We start from the raw sequence: 20,191 nt of genomic DNA on the forward strand, positions 1-20,191 counted from the left end.
TTTTACCTGCAGGTAACAAGGTCCAGTAGTTACACCAAAAAATCACAGTTTCAGGTGGAAGAAGAAGATATTGAGAAGCTGGAAGTCAGGTATATTCCTTAGTATATTAAAACCAATTATTTATTTTTATACAAAACTGTCAATGGTTTTTATGATGGAGATAAAAACATTACTCAAGGACTACAGAAAGCTGTTCACTTAAATAATATCCAACTTTGGCTGGAGGCAGGGTGGGTGTAAGTCTAAAACAGCCTTAGAGAGCTCATGATAATTACTTTCATAACCTGAACAGTTAATTTAGCAGAACATCTGACTACCTGTTTTATATAGCAATTGTGGTATATTCAGTATTACTTAACTAAAATGAGTCTTATTTCTTTGTATGCTGTAGCTGGCATTGGGCTCCCCTGCTTTCTTTGCTATGGGAAAAAGTTATCTCTTAGCTCAGTGCTTTCCCCTGGTTGGGAGGGGAGCAGGAAGGGAGTGGAAACACCCAAGTCCCTGTCTTCATCTTGACTCCACTTTAAACCCAAGGAGAAAGAATTATCATCTGAAAAGCTGAGGATAGGAATAGTTTATTTCTTAACTTGCTTGAACTATGTAGGTAGGGTAATTTGGAACATCTGAGTGAAAATCACAATAGGCAACTCATTTAGGGAGGCAAGGGAACATCAATCATGCCACAACACAATGGATTTTATTTCTTTTCTTCTTAATATATGTGCTGTCTTAACAGAAATGTCAGTGAGGTAAGACTCAACAACCCACATAGAGTGCATGCCTTTGGGAGTCTTACAGCTTTTTAGGTTGTAAGAGCTTGGACTAAAAAATAAAAATCAGTGCATGTGTCATTGAAGTGTTACAGTTTAGTCAGAAAGAGCAAAAAGTAGGAATATTAATAAATGCAAACAGAACTGCAAATGCTTGAGAAGAAAATGGTAATGTCACTCTTTTCTTTTTTTTTAGTGCCTCAGTTCATCCAATATTGCTTTTATCTTATTGATAAAGCCACACTTTTAACCAATATGCTGACATTGTTGCCTTTTATAGAAATAGGACACTTTTTGTCTAACTTAAACTATTGCGTGTGAGGTTATAAACTTGTTTGTGTGCATGCTGAATTGGTGTGGTTCTCTATGTGATGATAATGACGCTTACAGTTATATGAAAAATGATTATGACAAAAAATGGTTAACTATTATTTAACTTTCAGGATTGATTTATGGAACAATGGTAACTTGGTACAAGACCTTTTCCTAGGAGAAATCAAGATTCCTGTCAAGGTGTTAGGAAGTGATTCCTTCCAAGCATGGTAAGAAAACTAGGCAAAAGGCAGCATGTGACATAGTTAAAACAAAAGGATAGGTTTTGTTATCTGTATGACTGTATGAAAGTGTTTGTAACTGGAAACAAACAGTTGTGCTACAGTTGTTTCCTGCAGAATCGTACTTGACATTATTCTTCTAGGCATTGCACTGCCTCACAGCATTCTACTAGGCCAAATTTAAATTTCACTATTGGTATGGAAGCCCCTGTTCAGCTTGGGATCAGTTTACCTGAGAGACCACCACCTTTACCCCCTTATCTTTTTTTCCTTATCCATTGCTAGTATTGTGATAATCTGAATATTGTTTTTTGTTATGTATTTCCTTTTTCTGCACACACTTTTGATGGCAGGCTGTTTAAAAAACACGCAAGTAAATAAATGCCAGTTAAGCATATATATTTCAAATATATTAATACATTTATTTCTTGACTTGCTTACATCAAGCACAAACTCCACATCTAAAAGTGGTAGTGCTTAAAATAATAGTTGATGCAAGTAAATGCTTGGTGTATTTCAGTATTAATTTAAAAAGTCAAAAATTTATCTTAATAAGCAAATTCAAGTTAGCTAAAATAAAAGGAAAGAAGGAAAGGGCAAGGTTATTGCTGCTTCTTTATTCTAGACCTAACTTTACTTGGTGAACTATAAATAAAATACAAAATGAATCTCTGTCACTTGGATTTTCTTTTTTAAGGTACCTTCTACAGCCAAGAGACAATGGAAATAAGTCGTCCAAAACGGATGATCATGGATCACTTAGACTGAATATATGTTATGCTGAAGACTATGTGCTTCCATCACAGTACTATGCTTCCCTCAGAAACTTGCTGCTAAAGTCATCAGAAGTTGAGGTAACCTGTTTTGGGGACTGTTTAACCATTTAAGAGCAAGTTATACCATATCATATTTGCCTCTTGGCCGGTGTCACAATTCTACCTTGCATGGCTTTAAAAGGATACCCAGATTTGTCACTGCAGTCATAATAATAATTATAGATAGATATAGATATAGATAGGAAAAACAATACTGTTACTTATAAGTACTTATAATTCTTTTACTTATATTAGTATGTGTAGTTATAGGTAACACTGTTACCTCGGTCCAGTATACCTGAAGGAGCTTCTCTACCTCCATCGTTCTACCCGGACACTGAGGTCCAGCACCGAGGGCCTTCTGGCGGTTCCCTCACTGCGAGAAGCCAAGTTACAGGGAACCAGGCAGAGGGCCTTCTCGGTAGTGGCGCCCTCCCTGTGGAACACCCTCCCACCAGATGTCAAAGAGAACAACAACTACCAGACTTTTAGAAGACATCTGAAGGCAGCCCTGTTTAGGGAAGCTTTTAATGTTTGATGTATCATAGTATTTTAAGATTCTTTTGGAAGCCGCCCAGAGTGGCTGGGGAAACCCAGCCAGATGGGCGGGGTATAAATAATAAATAATAAATTATTATTATTATTATTATTATTATTATTATTATTATTATTATTTATTAATAGTTAAATGCTCTTGTAGAGGTACACTGTACAACCATGAGAGTATTTAACTATATTTTTAAAAGCCACTCCTTGTGTCTTGAAAAGGTGGCATTTCAAAAGCTATTTGATGTGGCTGGCTTGAGAATTGCAGTTCAAAGAAAATGTTCTAGGCATACATAATCCAGGGCGAATTTAGAACATTATACGTCTACATTTTGGAATTGATTCAAAGTTTGGTGTCTTTCCACTTGGTACAGCTAGTACTTATTTCAGTTATATTTTCCCCTTTTTATAGCCTATTTCTGCTTCTTCTGCTTACATTTTGGCTGAAGTATGTCGAGATAAATATGATGCCATTTTGCCTCTTGTAAGGTTGTTGATACATCATCATAAACTAGTACAATTTATCACTGCAGTGGCAGAGTTAGAATTGACGGATACCCAGTAAGTATTTCATTTTCCTTCTTTTCTCCCTCCTCCCAGTATTGGTGTCCATGACAAGTGCATATTTCTGTAATTTTAAGATGTTTTAAACTGTTTTAAATATTGTGTTTTAATTGTTGTAACCTGCCCCTGGGACCTTGGGGGAAGGGCAGGTAGAAATTGTAATAATAGTAAGCGTGTAAAACTTGTAAAATTTGCTGCTTCAAACTACCTTAGCAAAAGGTATCAAACAAGTTGCTTGATGGTAATGCAAAATGCATGCTTGACAGGGGTCCACAAATGAACCTGCCTCTGCTATACATCGGTCCCCAATATCCCAAGAAATTTTGTAAACCACTTTGAGGTTTTCTATATTCTATAATCAAGCAGTATAAATTTTATGAAATAAATAAGTAAACTTAAATAAGAACTATAGTAGAACTAAACTGAACTAAAATTCTGGCAAGGTCCATTGATCTCCTGAACCTGAGGAAGGGCAGGGAGTGTCTGCCAGACACTGTTCCCCCTCACTGCCCTATCAGTGTGGAGCACTTGGGAGACTTCTCTGAAGATCAGTATGGCCCCAAAAATAATATGTCACTCCCCTCCTGGTCTCAGGGTGAACACAGATTTTACTGGTTACTAAGGTTAGCCATAGTTTGTGGACCTCTTATAGTGGAACTCAGGTGGCAGACTAAACTTAGGTGTGTGTCTGTGTGATCCCATTACTGTGGATAACTTGCTGAACCTTCATTATTAGTTGCCTATATTGCTAGCTCTGCTTTGACTCTGAATAAAGATCCAATCATACAGCACAACATTCTACTTGTAGACAGAACCAGAAGAAAGGACAGTTTGTCCTTTTGTCAAATAGGAATGTACTTGTGTAAAGGAATTGACATTTTCAGATGTGTTTTTGAAGATAGGTTTAGGGATGTTTAATTGACAGTTCATTACCAATACTGCCAAACTGGTTGAAAAAGAGGTACCGAGGATGATAGGTTTGTGTCTTCTACATTTTAAAAGTTGTTAGCTTTAATCATTGAAGATACCTTTCCTAGTCTTGATTTCTGTCAGTTGTGAATAGGATAGGTGTCTGCTTAGGGCAGATTTTTCTTTACAGCTCTATAAGGATGACTTAAAGTTTATAACTAGTTCGGCTTCCAGTAGGCATTGACACCTATTTAATCTTAGTTAGCTAAATATATCACAGATATTGCAGGTGTTTTAAACTCTGGTTTCTGAATACCATCTGTATATGTGCGAGATTGCTAGAAACTTTTCACAGAAAACTTAGGTTATGATTTATATATTCCTTCCATCTTGAATTCTCAGTGATTCATATTGCTTTGCAGGGAAGCAAATACAATCTTCAGAGGGAATTCTTTAGCTACTCGATGCCTAGATGAAATGATGAAAATAGTGGGAAAGCACTACCTGAAAGTTACATTAAAACCAATTCTTGATGAGGTACTGTAACATTATGCATTAAAGTTTACAAAGCTGGTTGGTTAAATATTATTTTTTTGGCACTGCTTCCAGCTTTATTAACCAGTGACTCAGTGCAGAGTTGTTTCTTAGATATCAGCCAGTGAGCACCCCAACAAAACTGCTAAGGACCACATAATACAGTTCCTGCTTGCCACAAAACATCTGCATGGTGGGTTATCGTGACTCTTGTAAAGTGTAGAAGGGTTCCACTACACATATTATGGGAAATCTCTACAGCTTCCAGACAAGTGTGGTGGCTTTCCATATGATTGTAATCTGGATGCTGTGCCCCTTAAATACTGTACATACAGTATGCAGACGTGTTTCTCAGCAGCAAGAATACTACTGCTAAATGAATGAAGTTGCCTACGACAACTCATACCTAAATGGACTGGAAGTGATCTCTTCAGTATCCATGTATCCATGTATGTGTACGTGCACCTGTGCCTATGTAGTTCTGATCCTATTCATACAAGTCAGTTACAGGAAGGAAACAGCTGATGTCTGTTCTTAACAGTTTATATACATAAAACTTCTTCATCTGGGCTAGCCTGAAATCCAATCTCCAGGATCATGAGGGGAGTGGGGTAATAAAACACTTATCCACAATGTTGCCATTAACCTACTAGATTGCTACTGCGGGTGCACCTTTTTAGCATATTAAGGAAGACTGGAAGAAAAGAAAAGGAGGGAAATCAAGGTACCTTCCTCCTTGAGGATGCATGGTTTTAAGGTGTGAGTGCAGCCACTAGAAACATAAACATGCAGTGGCCATCTTTTTTTCAAAAGTTTGCAGTATGCCTACAGGCAGCTTCTGGGGAAACATTGATGGGTTTTGCCCCTCTTCTTACCTCTGGCTCAGTAAAGGAGAACAGACCTGAATAATGCCTGTCCTGATATAACTGACTAAAATTTTACTCTTGTTTTCAGATATGTGATAATCCCAAACCTTGCGAAATTGATCCTTTGAAACTGAAAGAAGCTGATAATGTTGAAATACACCAGGTGTGTTTAAATGATTTTGTTCAGCTTATATTCAAGGACCTAGTGCAGAGAAGGGGAACCTCAGGCCTGGCCCTGAGGCAGCACTCTAAGCCTCTCTGTCTCAACCTCTGGACTATTCTCGGCTACACCCCTATTGGCCCTGCTTTGTGCTCTCTTTGAGTGTTTTTGCCTGGCTAGAATGTGTTATAGAACTTTGATAATGCCTCTTGCTTTTCTTAATGAAGGACAGAGGTGTGTAAACCAGCCTACTTTATAAAAAATTTACATTAATTGATTTGTCCATTTTTGCCTCCAGTGTCTCCTACCACTGGCATACGGGACCTAGAAGGTTGCCAGAATGCAGCCTTGGGCTGCAAAAGGTTCCCCACCCCTGAGCTAGTGTATAATCAATTTTTGGAGTGATAAATGTTAGCCATGCTAAACTTCAACATCAAGCAAAATTGCTTAGAATCTGAGTGTAATTCTTCCACTTATGTTGGCTTCCAGTTACCAATGTTCTCTGTATACGGTAATTTCCATTATGTAGACCTCAGTATAAATAAGTACTACTGTAAATTAGTTCATAATTCCGTTCATAATACTGAACATGCACCTTACATTGTTGGGATCAAAACCTGGACCCATTATGGTAGCCTTGAGAGTTGTTGCTATTAAGTATTAGGTTTCTCTTTGTTAAAATAAAAGTATGAGTGAGCTGCAATAAAGATAGAATTTGTAAGCCACTTTGTACCATAAAAAGGTTATGTTTCTAATTATTACTCTATATCTCCAGAACGCAACCTTCACATAAGATGTGAATAACCTGTACATATGCCAGTGTGTTTTATTGACCTTTAAAGTATATGATTTACATTTGCCTCTGTTCCCAAAAGATTGCCATTGTTATGCTAGAATGGAGAACTTGTGTGTAAAATTTTGTATTACATTTTTATTTGACAATAGAATAAAACAATATGGATTTCTGAAATAATTTGTTTGCCTTCTAGGAAAATCTGCGCTTCTATGTTGACAAAGTATTCAGTACAGTTGTACAGTCAAGTATAAGTTGCCCTAAATTAATGTGTGATGTGTTCTGTTCTCTGAGGCGCTTGGCTGCTGAAAGATTTTCTAGTAAGTGTATTTTTTTTAATTAGAAACTTATGTAAGACCTCTTGAAGTCCATGGAAGTGTTCTCAAAGAGTTGTCCAGTAGCATTCATAAGGAAACTGAAATGACTGAATTTGCAACTTTACATTTTCAATAGACTTTAAAAATGTTTATTGTAAACATGACCTGCTTTCTGTAGGCTGTGTACAGTGGTGCCCCGCAAGATGAATGCCTCGCAAGATGGAAAACCCGCTAGACGAAAGGGTTTTCCGTTTTTGAGCTGCTTCGCAAGACGATTTTCCCTATGGGCTTGCTTTGCAAGACGAAAACGTCTTGCGAGCGTTCCGATTTTTTTCCGCTCCCCCCCCCTTTTTCTAAGCCACTAATAGCCTTTTAGCCGCTAATCCGCTAAGCCTTTAATAGCCGCTAAGCCTTTAATAGCCGCTAAACCGCTAATAGCGCTAAGCCGCTAATAGGGTTGCTTCGCAAGACGAAAAAACCGCTAGGCGAAGAGACTCGCGGAACGGATTAATTTCGTCTTGCGAGGCACCACTGTACGGAGCATATGTATTTGTTAATCTATACTATTTGGCATCAGCAGAACTGCATGCTTGTTATACCAAAGCATCAGTATGAAAAGAGCACAAGATAAGAGACATACAGTATAAGAGAAAAATACAAACACAGATCGTGTTTTAAAATGTTGCATTAGACAACATTTTGAATACAGCCATGCATCTGTTACTTATTGGTTAAAATGTGTGAAGCTTTGAATAGCAAGTTGAATAGTACGTTGTTATACGTATTTTATATTGAAATACATATACTATACAACATCTCCCCCAACATAAAAAAGGGGAAATAGCCTTCTTGGTATAGAGTAAAATATGTGTTCTCTGAAAACTATTAGAATGTATAGTTTATCTGATATAAAATATAAATAGTAGCTTCAGTTGTACATAATGATAAACGATGGTTTACATAAGGGATGGGGAACCTGTTCCCTCCAGAATAGGTTGAACTCCTAACTGTAAATGTCTCTTACCATTCGTCATACTGGCTGGGGCTGATTGGTTTAGATTAATGGGCCTTGCGTTTATGAGCTCCCCATTCCCTTTTCTCCAGCACAGCTGTGAAGCAAACCAAAGTCTTAACTATGGTTTAAGTAAACGAGCCAACCTCAAATCCTGGCTTGTTTCCATAAAACATAGGGAAGAATTGGTATAGTTTTTGTTCAGACACAATAATAAGCCATGATTAACTGAAAACAGAAGCAAACCCTTCCAGTTTCCTCTCTCACAAACTAGCTCACAAACTCAAGGTTTGTGTACATGACTAAATCATAGCTTGTTGGTCATTGACCGTATTAAAGATATTTGAATTTGACTAAATCATAGTTTAGGTACAACCAGATGTGTTACAGTTCTTATTTGTGCCCTATAACAAATGGCAAAAGCATCTTGCATCATAACCACACTTTCATTTCATCCTACTTGCTAGTTCTTTATTCTGCCAAAGAACAGTACTTCTTTTTCTAATGACATTATCCTGCTAAAGTTTTTCATTGTCTTCATTTCCTACCAACTTGTAATACATCTTACATTTCATGGTTTTTCTCTGCAGATGACCCTCATGTACAATATTCTGCAGTGAGCAGCTTTATATTTCTTCGTTTCTTTGCTGTAGCTGTAGTATCGCCTCATACTTTCCATTTACGACCTCATCATCCCGTAAGTTTTAATAATGTTCTGTCCAAACTCTCTAGGCAAGGTTTGTTAGGAAGATAAATATAGAAATAAGCCTAGCGTTTGCATTGTGAATGGAGAGTTGAACTGTCAGTTTTTAGGCCTCCTGGATATAATTTAAGTAAACTCTAGGTAACTACATAGTCCCTAAGTCCCCTACGGTTCTGAGCTATTATCCTGCCTGAATATTAATAATAATAATTGGAAAATTGATATGAGTAGGTAGTTGGCACCCTGATCACTTGTATGGTATATGGTTGCATTTCCTATTGACTTCAAAGTAATCTCAAACAGTGACAGAAAGCCCTAAAAGAGAAGTCTGGGTTATCTTGAAGGGGTGTGTAGAAAGCTTTATTGTTAATATTCTGGTAATGTGTAGAGAATGTTGTTCAGGATGTCAAATGGGACAGTTATAGCTTGGTATCATGCGAAACATTCCTACACAGAGATGTTTTCATTGTAGTAAGAACATAGCATAGAAAGTGGCCCCAAAAGCATTGTGCACTGCTCATCTCAAAAAAGAAAATATTCCACAATAATAGCTTTCTTTTCTTGGGTTATTGATGCTCATTTATAGATTGTCTTATAAGAACTTTAATAGAGCCCTGCTGGTTCAGGCGAAAGGCCCATCTAGATCAATGTCCTGTTCTCACAGTGACTAACCAGATGCATATGGGAAGCCCATGACAACCTTTTTTCCCATTTGTGAGTCCCAGCAACAGTATTCAAAGGCATCAGTTTTGCAACATTGATTATGAAGTAGTAGTGGAGTGAACTACTTGGGTCTAAGATATTAAACATATGGAAAAGCTATTATAAATCAATATACTCTTTATGGCCAGGGGTCGGCAAGGTTTACATCGCCTGGGCTGGTTCACTCCAGTGGAGATCCTTCCGTGGGCCAGATTGCACGCGTGTGTGAGCGCGTGTGCCTACAATTTCCGGCGTCTGCGCAGATGCGATTTCTGGCATCGCAGAAGCAAGGCGCTGCGCCAGTTTAGCGCAGCGCGCAGGGACTCACCAAGTGGGCGGCTCAGGTTGGGGGTGGCTTGGGGGCTGGTTAAATGACCCCTGTGAGCCGCTTGTGGCCCACGGGCCTTAGGTTGCCTACCCCTGCTTTATGGCAGTGTAGTTTCTTAATTAAAGGATACTGAATAGTACTGCTATAGCTACTGTTCATGTAATCAGTGACATGTGTTTTCTGGAAAACTTTGAATGGGAAGTTTTTCCTATTCACGTTGCATAGGCTAACTTGCATCAGAAACATTTTCTGATGCTCCAAAGAGTGATCTAATTTATTGTGTTTGCTTCACTTGCAATTTAGTAAACAGAGCAAAAAAAGTTAACATTCCTCCCCCCCCCAATATGCCACAAAGCATTTGACCACAAATATTTGAGGGGAGAAATTAATGCACACTTAATATCTATTGTTATGTAGACATTTTTCTTGCAAGATTTAAAGACAATGTTAGAGTTAATTACCTGTAAAACATTATTTACAACTTTGAACCTGCCAAACTTGCCTAATACTGTGTTTGCAATTGGCATCCATTCAGTGTTACTAATGAACTTATGACACAAAACATTTTTCCAAAACATTTTCTGCACCACTGCATGTAGTTCCTGGTTCCATGTTCTTGGAGCAATGTCCTTTCTATGCTCCCCACTTCTTACCAGCACACCATGTATCCACTGTACTCATTTTCGCCTGTCACTGCTCCCTATCACTCATACCTCCTCTTAGGATTCTGGTCCTTGTTAGCAAAAGAGGAGAGACTTAATGTCATAGAAGTGGCACTGCTGTGTCCTTAGGTAACTATGTGGTTTGGTGAGGTCGAAATACATTCCTTCATGTAGCATCCAGTCGTTCAAAAGGGGCATTAATAGAAATGTTGGATTTAATTCAAGACGCTATTCTGCTACAAAATAAATATTCAGCTAGTTACATGAATTGGAGCAAAACAATATTGCTCAGTCTCTGATTCAAAGATTATGTTAGGGCATAGCCTTTAAATATTCAAATAAGTGAAATGTTTCAGTGTCAGATTATATAGGTCTGTGTATTGTAAAGTTAGCACAAATGTTTAACATCTTAAATATGGATATTTATGTAAAACACTTAAAGGTTTTATTGCAATGAACTGGTATATACATCTTTTAAATGCATTTTCATAAATAAATGAAGTAGAATATTTCTGTAAAACCTTGGCTCCTTTTAAGCAATAAAGTACAGCTCTTTTTGTCTGGTGGAGACATATCAAACTGTAGAACCAGAATCTATAATGTAAGATGTTTTATCTACTAATAGATTGAAACAGTACCTCTCATGAGGGGACTTCTGCTCACTGAAATAACACTCTCATTGCCTAGTAACAGAGGGGGGACATTTTCACCTGCTGCTCATGCCCTCCCAAATAAATCCGCTCTGAATGATTGAAGACCTTCCAGAACAGTATGGGAGGTGCACAAGGAGCTGCAGGAGCATTGGCAAAAATTATAGCCTTCCCCCATGCTGTGCCACTTCTATTAATAGGGGCTTCTGCTTGTATCAAAGGCCCTTGTGCCCATGAAAATTTGTTGGAGTCTGCAAAACACTGCTTCATGCTGTGTCCATCTCCATGCTGCTTATATGAAAGCTGCCATGTGGCAGTTGTGCAGTAAAGTACTTGGTAGATGTTCTTTCATTGTAATACTATTAGTTATTTAACAAGATTTATGTACAATTTAATCATCAAGTTTCTAAGTGCTTTACATAAAATATAAATTAAATTCTAATTATAAATTCTATTAAAAATAATAGAATCAGATGTTAAAAACAAGGTGACCCAAGATTCAAAATGTAAATCAGATCATTTAAAAAAATGTTTACATTATAAAATCACATATTAAAATACATGTCACATGTGCATGTCTGTGTTGACTTGCCTGAAAAAATTTTTTATAGCAGGGACCTAAAACAATACTATGACACCAGTAAAATGGCAACTTTACCTGTTTCTTATCTGTTTCTTTTAGGATGCACAGACATCTAGAACATTAACCCTTATATCAAAAGCCATTCAGACGCTGGGGAGCTGGGGAAGTTTGTCTAAAAGCAAGCTAGTAAGTACCTGATTATTTATTCTTTTGTTTTGCTTCTGGTATCTTAATTGCTAAGGTTTACTCACTTCAATTTTCTCTCTTTTAGTCAAGCTTCAAGGAGACATTTATGTGTGAATTTTTCAAAATGTTTCAGGAAGAGGCATATATTGAAGCTGTCAAAAAGGTATTTTTTTATATACACATTATTTTAGTTAAAGTCCATTTTTTTCTTGCATTCCTCCAAGGATGTCAGGAACTGTACTTGGAGGCTATCCCTTTTGATATACACAACAGAACTGTGAGGTAGGTTAGATCAATAGATGGGCAAATCAGTTGCTTACAGCTGGCTAGTGGTTTGAACCCAGATCTTCCTGGTACAAGTCTAATCCTCTGTTTACTGCACAATGCCACCCTGTACCCCTCACGTGCACACTTGTTTTGCTAAAGTACAATGGCAGAAATGTTTTTAAGATGCAATATTTTAGATCAAATGTGAAGGTAAAATACAGAAACAACATCTTAGAACTGTAAATTAACTTAGGTTAGCTTAGAGTTCATGTATATTGATTTTTTAAAAAGCTTTTACAAAAGTTTCTACAGTTAAGTATGGAAAACAATTCACATTATTTTAACATGGTCTCCATGTTCTACTTTCTTCTATTTGAAAGTAGAAGAACTTAGCTTAACGAAGGATCAATGAAAGCTGGGGGGAAACGATCTGATCTGTTAGGCCGGAGAGAAAAGCCTGCCTCCCAGAGTTCTTTTCTCTCCTACCTCCGTCATCAGCAACCGCCTCAAATTTCATGTATATTGATTTTTTAAAAAGCTTCTACAGTTGTGTATGGAAAACAATTCACATTATTTTAACATGTTCTCTCTTAGTTTTTAGATGAGGTATCATCTACTGAAACTAAAGAGCCAAGTGTCATGAGCGAGTCGATTCATCTAAAAGAAGGGTAACTGAAGTACAAAGTACTGTATACTGACAAGTGTTTTGCTTGAATACATTATTTTTGTCATCTCTTTGAACTAGTTCCAGCCTAGAACCTTTGCTTCCCTGACTTCTTAAGTGCCAACTCTCTCTGAGGCAGTAGCCTACTTAAATATGTACACAATTTCTTGCTCAGATTACCATTGTATAGAAAATACCCCTTTTATCAGTACAAGATTCCTGCAAGAAGAGGATAGTTATTGTAGTTAATCACCCTGTAGCATACTTAACCTTAAATTGATGGTTGGGAAGAACTTGCAGAGCTGCAACAACCACCTTGCATTTACTTTTTAAAGTGGAATGATGTGAGCAAGTCTGGGAAAGAGAAATAATAAAAATGTTTTCTTCATCTTACATCGTGAACTTTGAGCATAAGTGAAAATTATTTTTAAAATATTACTATAACAACTATACATAAACGTGCCCTTTATACCATTATAAATATTTCCATATTTTTAATATATATGCTTACTATAATTCAGTATCATTGGGTAGAATTCAGTGTTGTGCTATGATGAACATTTTGTCTGCACAACGATTTTAGCTTGCTAGACAGAACAATCTCTCCTCCCTCTGCATGTTGTTCTGGGGTTCTCTTGACCCCAATAAATAATTATGGGAGATGTGGGGAGAGGTGCAGGGGAAACACAGTGGTTCCGCTGACAGGTTTCATTAGATGAATCCTACCCTTAAACTCAAAATCCAGTGTCTTAAGATATCCTTGCATTATACAAAGGTTAAATGTTTATAATTCAGTGTAACATAAAACACCCTTTATTATTGGATACTGAAAGACTTCTTTATACTATCAGTCAAGGATTTCAGTTTTTATTATAAAATATTCTGCTGTTCTCTCCCTTCCTTATATAATATACCAATTTTTCCATTAGTGCAAATCCCCACATTTTGTCAGTTCACTCACTTACAGTTGGTATCACGTGTGGTCTCAGTTTATTTCTGTATATTATTCTTGATGCTGTCAGTATAACCAAATAAATTAGGTATGTTCTTTTTACACCAATCATTAAATAAATAAGAAAAAACAGGATCTTTTTTCTTTTTATACACTTAAAAATTGTCTTTCTGGATTCTAAATCATATTTATTCCTAATAGTTCTGGGGTTTTTTATTCAACTTTGTGTCCTACTAAAGTCTCATATTCAACTATAAATTGGTCAATTTCTGACAAAGAAATGGTGGTCCACTTAGTGTTATAACTATATAACAGACTGAGGTTGAATCCTGAGGTTGAAGTACTGTTTTGGGGGGACAGGGGACGGGCAGGTGTGTGGGACTCCCTGGTCCTGAATGGTGCGCACCTGGGAGTCATTTTGGACTCACAGCTGTCCCTGGAGGCGCAGGTCAATTCTGTGTCCAGGGCAGCTGTCTACCAGCTCCACCTGGTACACTGGCTGATACCATGCCTGCCTGCAGACTGTCTTGCCAGAGTGATGCATGCTCTGGTTATCTCCTGCTTGGACTACTGCAGTGCGCTCTACGTGGGGCTACCTTTGAAGGTGACTCAGAAACTACAGTGGTACCTCGCAAGACGAATGCCTTGCAAGACGAAAGAGTTTTTCGTTTTTTGAGTCGTTCCGCAAGACGAATTTCCCTATGGGCTTGCTTCCTTTTTCTTAAAGCCGCTAAGACATTAATAGCCGCTAATAGCCGTGCTTCGCAAGACAAAAAAACCGCAAGACGAAGAGACTCGCGGAACGGATTAATTTCGTCTTGCGAGGCACCACTGTACAACTAATCCAGAATGCGCCAGCTAGACTGGTGACTGACTGGGAGTGACCGCAGGGACCATATAACACTGGTCCTAATGGATCTTCATTGGCTCCCGGTGTGTTTCTGAACACAATTCAAAGTGTTTCTGCTGACCTTTAAAGCCCTAAACGGCCTTGGCCCAGTATACCTGAAGGAGCGTCTCCACCCCCATTGTTCAGCCCAGGCACTGAGGTCCTCCTCTGAAGGTCTTCTGCTGGTTCCCTCACTGCAAGAAGTGAAGTTACAGGGAACCAGGCAGAGGGCCTTCTTGGTAGTGGCGCCCTCCCTGTGGAACACCCTCCCTGTCAAGGAGATAAAAGAACTACATAACTTTTAGAAGACATCTGAAGGCTGCCCTGTATCCGGAAGTTTTACTGTCTGATGTTTTATTACGTTTTGATATATGCTGTAAGCCACCCTGAGAGGCTGGTGAGACCAGGCAGTTGGGTGTGGTATAAATAACAAAATTATTATTATTATTATTATTATTATTATATTGCTTGTAAGGACACGCAGGTCCCCTTACCAAACACAATGCATTCCCTGGAAATTGTTTGTTAGGTGAGCGTTTGTTTAAGGAGTCCACAATTTCCATTGATTCCTATGGGAACATTTCTAATTGGAGGATTTGTCCCAACTCTCATCATGGTTTCTTCCTGAAATTGCTGCAGCCTACCAGTAAAAGACAGACAAAGGAAAAACTGATTAGTTCAGTCTCTCCTGCTCCCTGATTTGTCTGAGCTTGCTTCCTGCATGGTTTCTGCTCCCAAATGGCTACTGCTGGCCACCAAAGCACAAAGTAAGGAAGTTGGCAAACTCTGGATGTTTGGATATCTGAATCTGTGGAGTGGTTTGAGCATAATTGGATAAGTATTTTTTTGCATAATGAGTAGGCAGATTGAAGGACCTGTGTGTAAGTGCAACTGGGAACTCTATGGGAAGCATTTTGAAGGTTTCTGCTTAATAATCCTTTGTATTCTATTCACAGGGAAATGTATAAAAGAGCACAAGGAAGAACACGTATTGGGAAAAAGAATTTCAAAAAGCGTTGGTTCTGTTTGACAGATAGAGAGCTCACTTATCATAAGCAACAAGGTATTAGTGCTGCTTATTTGCAACTTCAGCATTTTAAGTTACAGGATGTGGTCTATTTATCTACAGTGCAGACTTTGTTCTTTCGTTATGATAATTAAATGAATTCGTTAAAACAGAATCCTTTTTTTGTTCAAAGTGGTATAAAGTAGTAAAAATATGTTGTCTTCTATATCTTGAAGGTATTTTTAAATTCCAACTCGTATTTCCAAACCCAGTGCTAGTCTAGAAAAAGAGGTGCCAGAACTCACCATGAACGCCTCCCTTGTTCTCTTATGATGGCAATGGTGCCCTCCTGAGAGGTGCCAGAACTGTGTTCTTGGGAGTTCTGGCTGAAAAAAAGTCCTATCCAAGCCTGCTTACTTTCTTACCTAAAAGAGGCACTTGCATATATGTGTTAACCATAATAGAGTTGGCAGGCATATGCTTTTTCTACTGCACTTGCTCCATAGGAAATGAAAAATGGAATGCCAGAGTTCAGTTCCAAATTCTACTAAGATTTTGTCTCCAGCATTATCCTAATCAATAGTTTTCTTTTCTATAGTTTGTACCAATTTACTCATTCTTATTTACACAGATAAAGATCCTATTTACACCATTCCAATCAAAAACATCCTTGCAGTGGAAAAGCTTGATGAGAATGCCTTTAACAGGAAAAACGTAAGCTGGATTTAGTTTTGAAATATTAGTTAAGAATACACTTAGTTTTTAAGCTAACTGCTCCACAGGGCATTTGTTCTTGGAAAATAACATTATATAATTATCATATTTACTTGCAGTGCCCCCATCTTTTTGAAACATTTATCAACCATATTGTAGATCAGAACTGAGCAACCTAAACTGGCTGGCAGGCCAAATTCTTATCTCCCCTATCTCTCATTGGCCAAATTTGAGAGCTCCACAGAGCTGCCATCCTGTCAATTAAATGAAATAACAATGACATCAGATGATGATTGTGCAATGCTTTGACACCCTACTGATGAACAGACTCAAAATTATCATATTTCTGCTGATGTTGGGGGGGGGGGCATAATATCTGGCCTGCTTTCTGCAGGGATCAGCTGCATGATCAACTTTCCACACAAGAATCCAGTTGTGGGGCAGCTGAACATGGTTTGAGGAAACTGGCCAAATTGGGACCCATATAGGTCAAATTTAGCCTGGACAGGCCAGAGATTCTCCACTCTTGTAGATGGAACTTAACATATAATTGAGGGAAATACCGTGAAAAGTATCCTGAGTTAATAGATTTAGGACAGGCTTCCTCAGCCTCGGCCCTCCAGATGTTTTTGGCCTACAACTCCCATGATCCCTAGCTAGCAGGACCAGTGGTCAGGGATGATGGGAATTGTAATCTCAAAACATCTGGAGGGCCAAGGTTGAGGAAGCCTGATTTAGGAAGTCTAAATAAGAAACACTGGTTAAGATGTTTCTTAAAAACACTGGTTAAGCAGGAAATGTGCATCTACTAAACTATGAATTGAAACTCATGAAACTATAACATTTGTTATCCTGCAGATAACAAAATTTCTGCTCAAATACCTATCCACCAACTATACACACACATACACGTTGGGATGGATACATATACCCATATCACTGCCTAGCCAGTTGTCCTGGATCCATACTGGACAACATCAAGCTTGTAAATAAACTAAAGAACTGGCTTACATGAAATAATTATCTATTAAATTATCTATTATTGATTAAAAATAGACTTCTAATTTGGAGGGCAAAGGTCCCTTAAAGGCAAATGCTTAATTGCAAAATAGTTGAAAAACAGTACCCACAAATACTTCGTTCATATATGCAGTCAATACATTACAACTTAACAATGTCCTTGTATAGCAAAAGAATTACCTTATCTGCTGATAACTTGATAACTGTGTCAATAAAATGTATATGCAAATATACAACAATGGCAAGGAAATTAATACAGGCAATGACCATTTTACTCTTGTCCAGTATGTGCACAACCACACAAACATATCCACAGCCCAGAAGAGGTCGGAAAAGTGAGTGGGGGTCAGGAATGTAACCCCCACCCAAAATGGTTTTTGTCTGTATAGCAAAAAGTGACATTTTTGGAGTCCTGTACTAGTTTTATAGCTGCCATCCAACCAATGTCATCCTTAAGCCCACAGGGCATTAATAAACACAAGGCAGGTTCAATTTGGGGTGCACTTTCTTTCATGTTAAGGTTTTTGGTTGAGAATACTGTTTTGATTCTTCCTATTAATGATTATTTTCCAGAAGGAGCTGCTGCTTGAAATATACCGTATTTTTCGCCCTATAGGACGCACCGGCCCATAGGACGCACCTAGTGTTTGGGGGGGGCTTGCGGATATCTGCCCGAAGCAGGCTGCTATCCGCAGCCCAGGGAGCCCTGCGGGAACTCCCACAGGGCTCCCTAGGCTGCGGATATCTACCCAAAGCGCGGGGCGCTCTGCTTCAGCGCGCCCCGCGCTCCGGGCAGCAGGCTGCTATCTGCAGCCTAGGGAGCCCTGCGGGAACTCCGGCGGGCTCCCCAGGCTTGCTGATAGCTTCCTGAAGCCTGGAGAGCGAGAGGGGTCGGTGCGCACCGACCCCTCTCACTCTCCAAGCTTCAGCGAAAGCCTGCATTCGCCCCATAGGACGCACACAGATTTCCCCTTCATTTTTGGTGGGGGGAAAGTGCGTCCTATAGGGCGAAAAATACGGTAAGGGGCAGTATCCCACATAATGTTAGCGCAAGAAGCAGGAGAGTTGCTGTTGTGCAAGCCATTTTATTGTGAAAGCAGGGTATATGATATGTTAACACTGTTCAAGCTCGTCTGCCCACCAAGGCGCCTGTTAGATCCAGTTGTTGCAGTACATGAGGAACGGGGCTTCTGCTAGTCACATGACTGTTGTACTAGTAGCTGCCACAGTTGAGTCTGTTTCTTGGTTTATGATGTAAGATGAGATGGACAAGGGGAAGGATGTCATGATAAGTAACAATGTGGCTGCCGAGAGAACTAAGCTGATGAAGGGTATAGCATTGCAGTCCTGCTACTAAGCAATAGAACAGAAATTTCACAAAATTGCTAAATAAAACAGCAAATGAAGAGAATTTTGTGCTGCTTGTTATTTGGAGTCCTGTGAATAAACTGTGGGTTGCTGAATAAAAAGGATATTTTCTTTCTCAGATGTTTCAAGTGATACATGCTGAAAAGCCACTCTACGTGCAAGCAAATAATTGTGTGGAGGCTAGTGAGTGGATAGAAGCTCTCTGTAGGAAGAGCAGATACAACGAAAGCAGATTGAGTGTTTATCATCCATCTGCTTTTTTGAATGGAAACTGGCTTTGCTGTAAGGCTACATCAGAGAACTCAGAAGGTTGCACGCCATGCACTGTGTAAGTAACATCTGCAAAGAAAGATGTATACTTGTTTGGAAATAGAAATAAGATTGGTCTCTGCCTATTTTTGCTGGGATTTCAGTCAGTCCCTGGCATGTTTGTTGCCTAAAGGGGCCTCTTAGCAGAATAGTGTGTGTATGTTTAAGGCCGCTTGTCATAATAGTTAACCTAGGATTTGTAGCTAGAGAGATGTGTGCTTCCTATATGATATATTCCAGTCCTTTAGTTCACAGATAGCAGGTGGAAGGAACAGGCAACATTGTAATCAGGGAAAATAGATGCCATTGATGGCGGGAGCCAGTTGCATGTGTTAAACTGCTTTAGAGAATGGTTTGTAACATACAGTGAAGGGTGGAGATGTATGTATATGTATATAGTTTATAAACTTTTAATTGCAGGGGTGTGCCTAATGACATCCAAATAGAGATTGATGGGGATCGAGAAGCGGAGAGAATCTACTCCCTTTTTGCTATCAACATGCCAAAGTTGCAGAAGATGGAAGGTACAGATATACTAATTCAAGTAGCGCTGATTTCTTAGAAATAGTACTGTTGGAGGAAAAAACATTACTTAGTAAATTGTTAAGTTTATGAGAATTGGTTATAGAACAAGTGGCAAATAGATTTCTTTTGTGTCCAGTAAAGTAGTTTTCTTTCTTAATTATTTTTTTAAAAAACCATTTTCTGTTACATATACTTGTGCTTCTGAACACGTAGAAGAATACAGGTTTTGTTTAATAAAAACTAAGGCCTTCCTAATACTGTTGCTTGTACGTACTTATTTTTAGAGGCTTGTGAAAGTATAGCAGTCTATCAAGGTCCGCGGAAGGAACCGGATGACTATTCTAATTTCAAAATTGAGGACTCAGTAGCAACTTTTCAAACACTTAAGCAAATAATATCTGTTGTAGAAAAGTTGGATGAGCATCATGACAGACATGGAAAGAAAAGATCATCGAGTGCTAAATATGGCAGTGAGTAAGTATTGTAGGTACTTCTACCTTTAGGGTTGATCTGTCTCCTGACAAACCAGATGTACTCTGAAATATCATCCAACTTTTTTTCTCAAGGTAAACCATGCAAATTAGCTCTGCTTCTGAGAAATAGTTGACTCAAACCCAGACACATTACTATTACACATCTCCATATTTAGCATAAATAAGCTGTATCAATTATGCTATTCTTGGTTACTGTAGAAACTGGCCAAGGTAATTGTTAGGTGGATTTGTGGCTGGCTCGCTGACCAAACCAAGAGTGCTCACTAACGGTTCCTCATCCTGGAAAAAAGTGACAAATGGAAGGGTTCCATCCTGGGCCTGTTGTTGAT

The 20,191-nt window shown here is 38.6% G+C and overlaps 1 protein-coding gene and 1 long non-coding RNA gene across 2 annotated transcripts in view; one reads left to right on the forward strand and one right to left on the reverse strand.

The window, feature by feature from the left end:
* LOC310707104 overlaps positions 1-20,191 on the reverse strand; it is a 213,695-nt gene that overhangs the window by 109,024 nt on the left and 84,480 nt on the right. The gene's annotated exons all lie outside the window — the stretch shown is intronic.
* Positions 1-20,191, forward strand: part of RASA2 (RAS p21 protein activator 2) — a 46,949-nt gene that overhangs the window by 20,189 nt on the left and 6,569 nt on the right. The window contains exons 8-23 of the mRNA XM_083503663.1: positions 13-89; positions 1,214-1,312; positions 2,022-2,178; positions 3,098-3,246; positions 4,581-4,695; positions 5,647-5,721; positions 6,708-6,831; positions 8,431-8,537; positions 11,568-11,654; positions 11,740-11,817; positions 12,516-12,589; positions 15,383-15,489; positions 16,064-16,146; positions 18,654-18,862; positions 19,264-19,367; positions 19,653-19,842. Of these exons, the coding sequence (XP_083359789.1) occupies positions 13-89; positions 1,214-1,312; positions 2,022-2,178; positions 3,098-3,246; positions 4,581-4,695; positions 5,647-5,721; positions 6,708-6,831; positions 8,431-8,537; positions 11,568-11,654; positions 11,740-11,817; positions 12,516-12,589; positions 15,383-15,489; positions 16,064-16,146; positions 18,654-18,862; positions 19,264-19,367; positions 19,653-19,842 (1,835 nt within the window). The remainder of the gene's footprint in view (positions 1-12; positions 90-1,213; positions 1,313-2,021; positions 2,179-3,097; positions 3,247-4,580; positions 4,696-5,646; positions 5,722-6,707; positions 6,832-8,430; positions 8,538-11,567; positions 11,655-11,739; positions 11,818-12,515; positions 12,590-15,382; positions 15,490-16,063; positions 16,147-18,653; positions 18,863-19,263; positions 19,368-19,652; positions 19,843-20,191) is intronic.

Source organism: Podarcis liolepis, assembly GCF_965112155.1.
Source record: "Podarcis liolepis genome assembly, chromosome: 5".
Taxonomy (NCBI): Eukaryota; Metazoa; Chordata; class Lepidosauria; order Squamata; family Lacertidae; genus Podarcis; species Podarcis liolepis.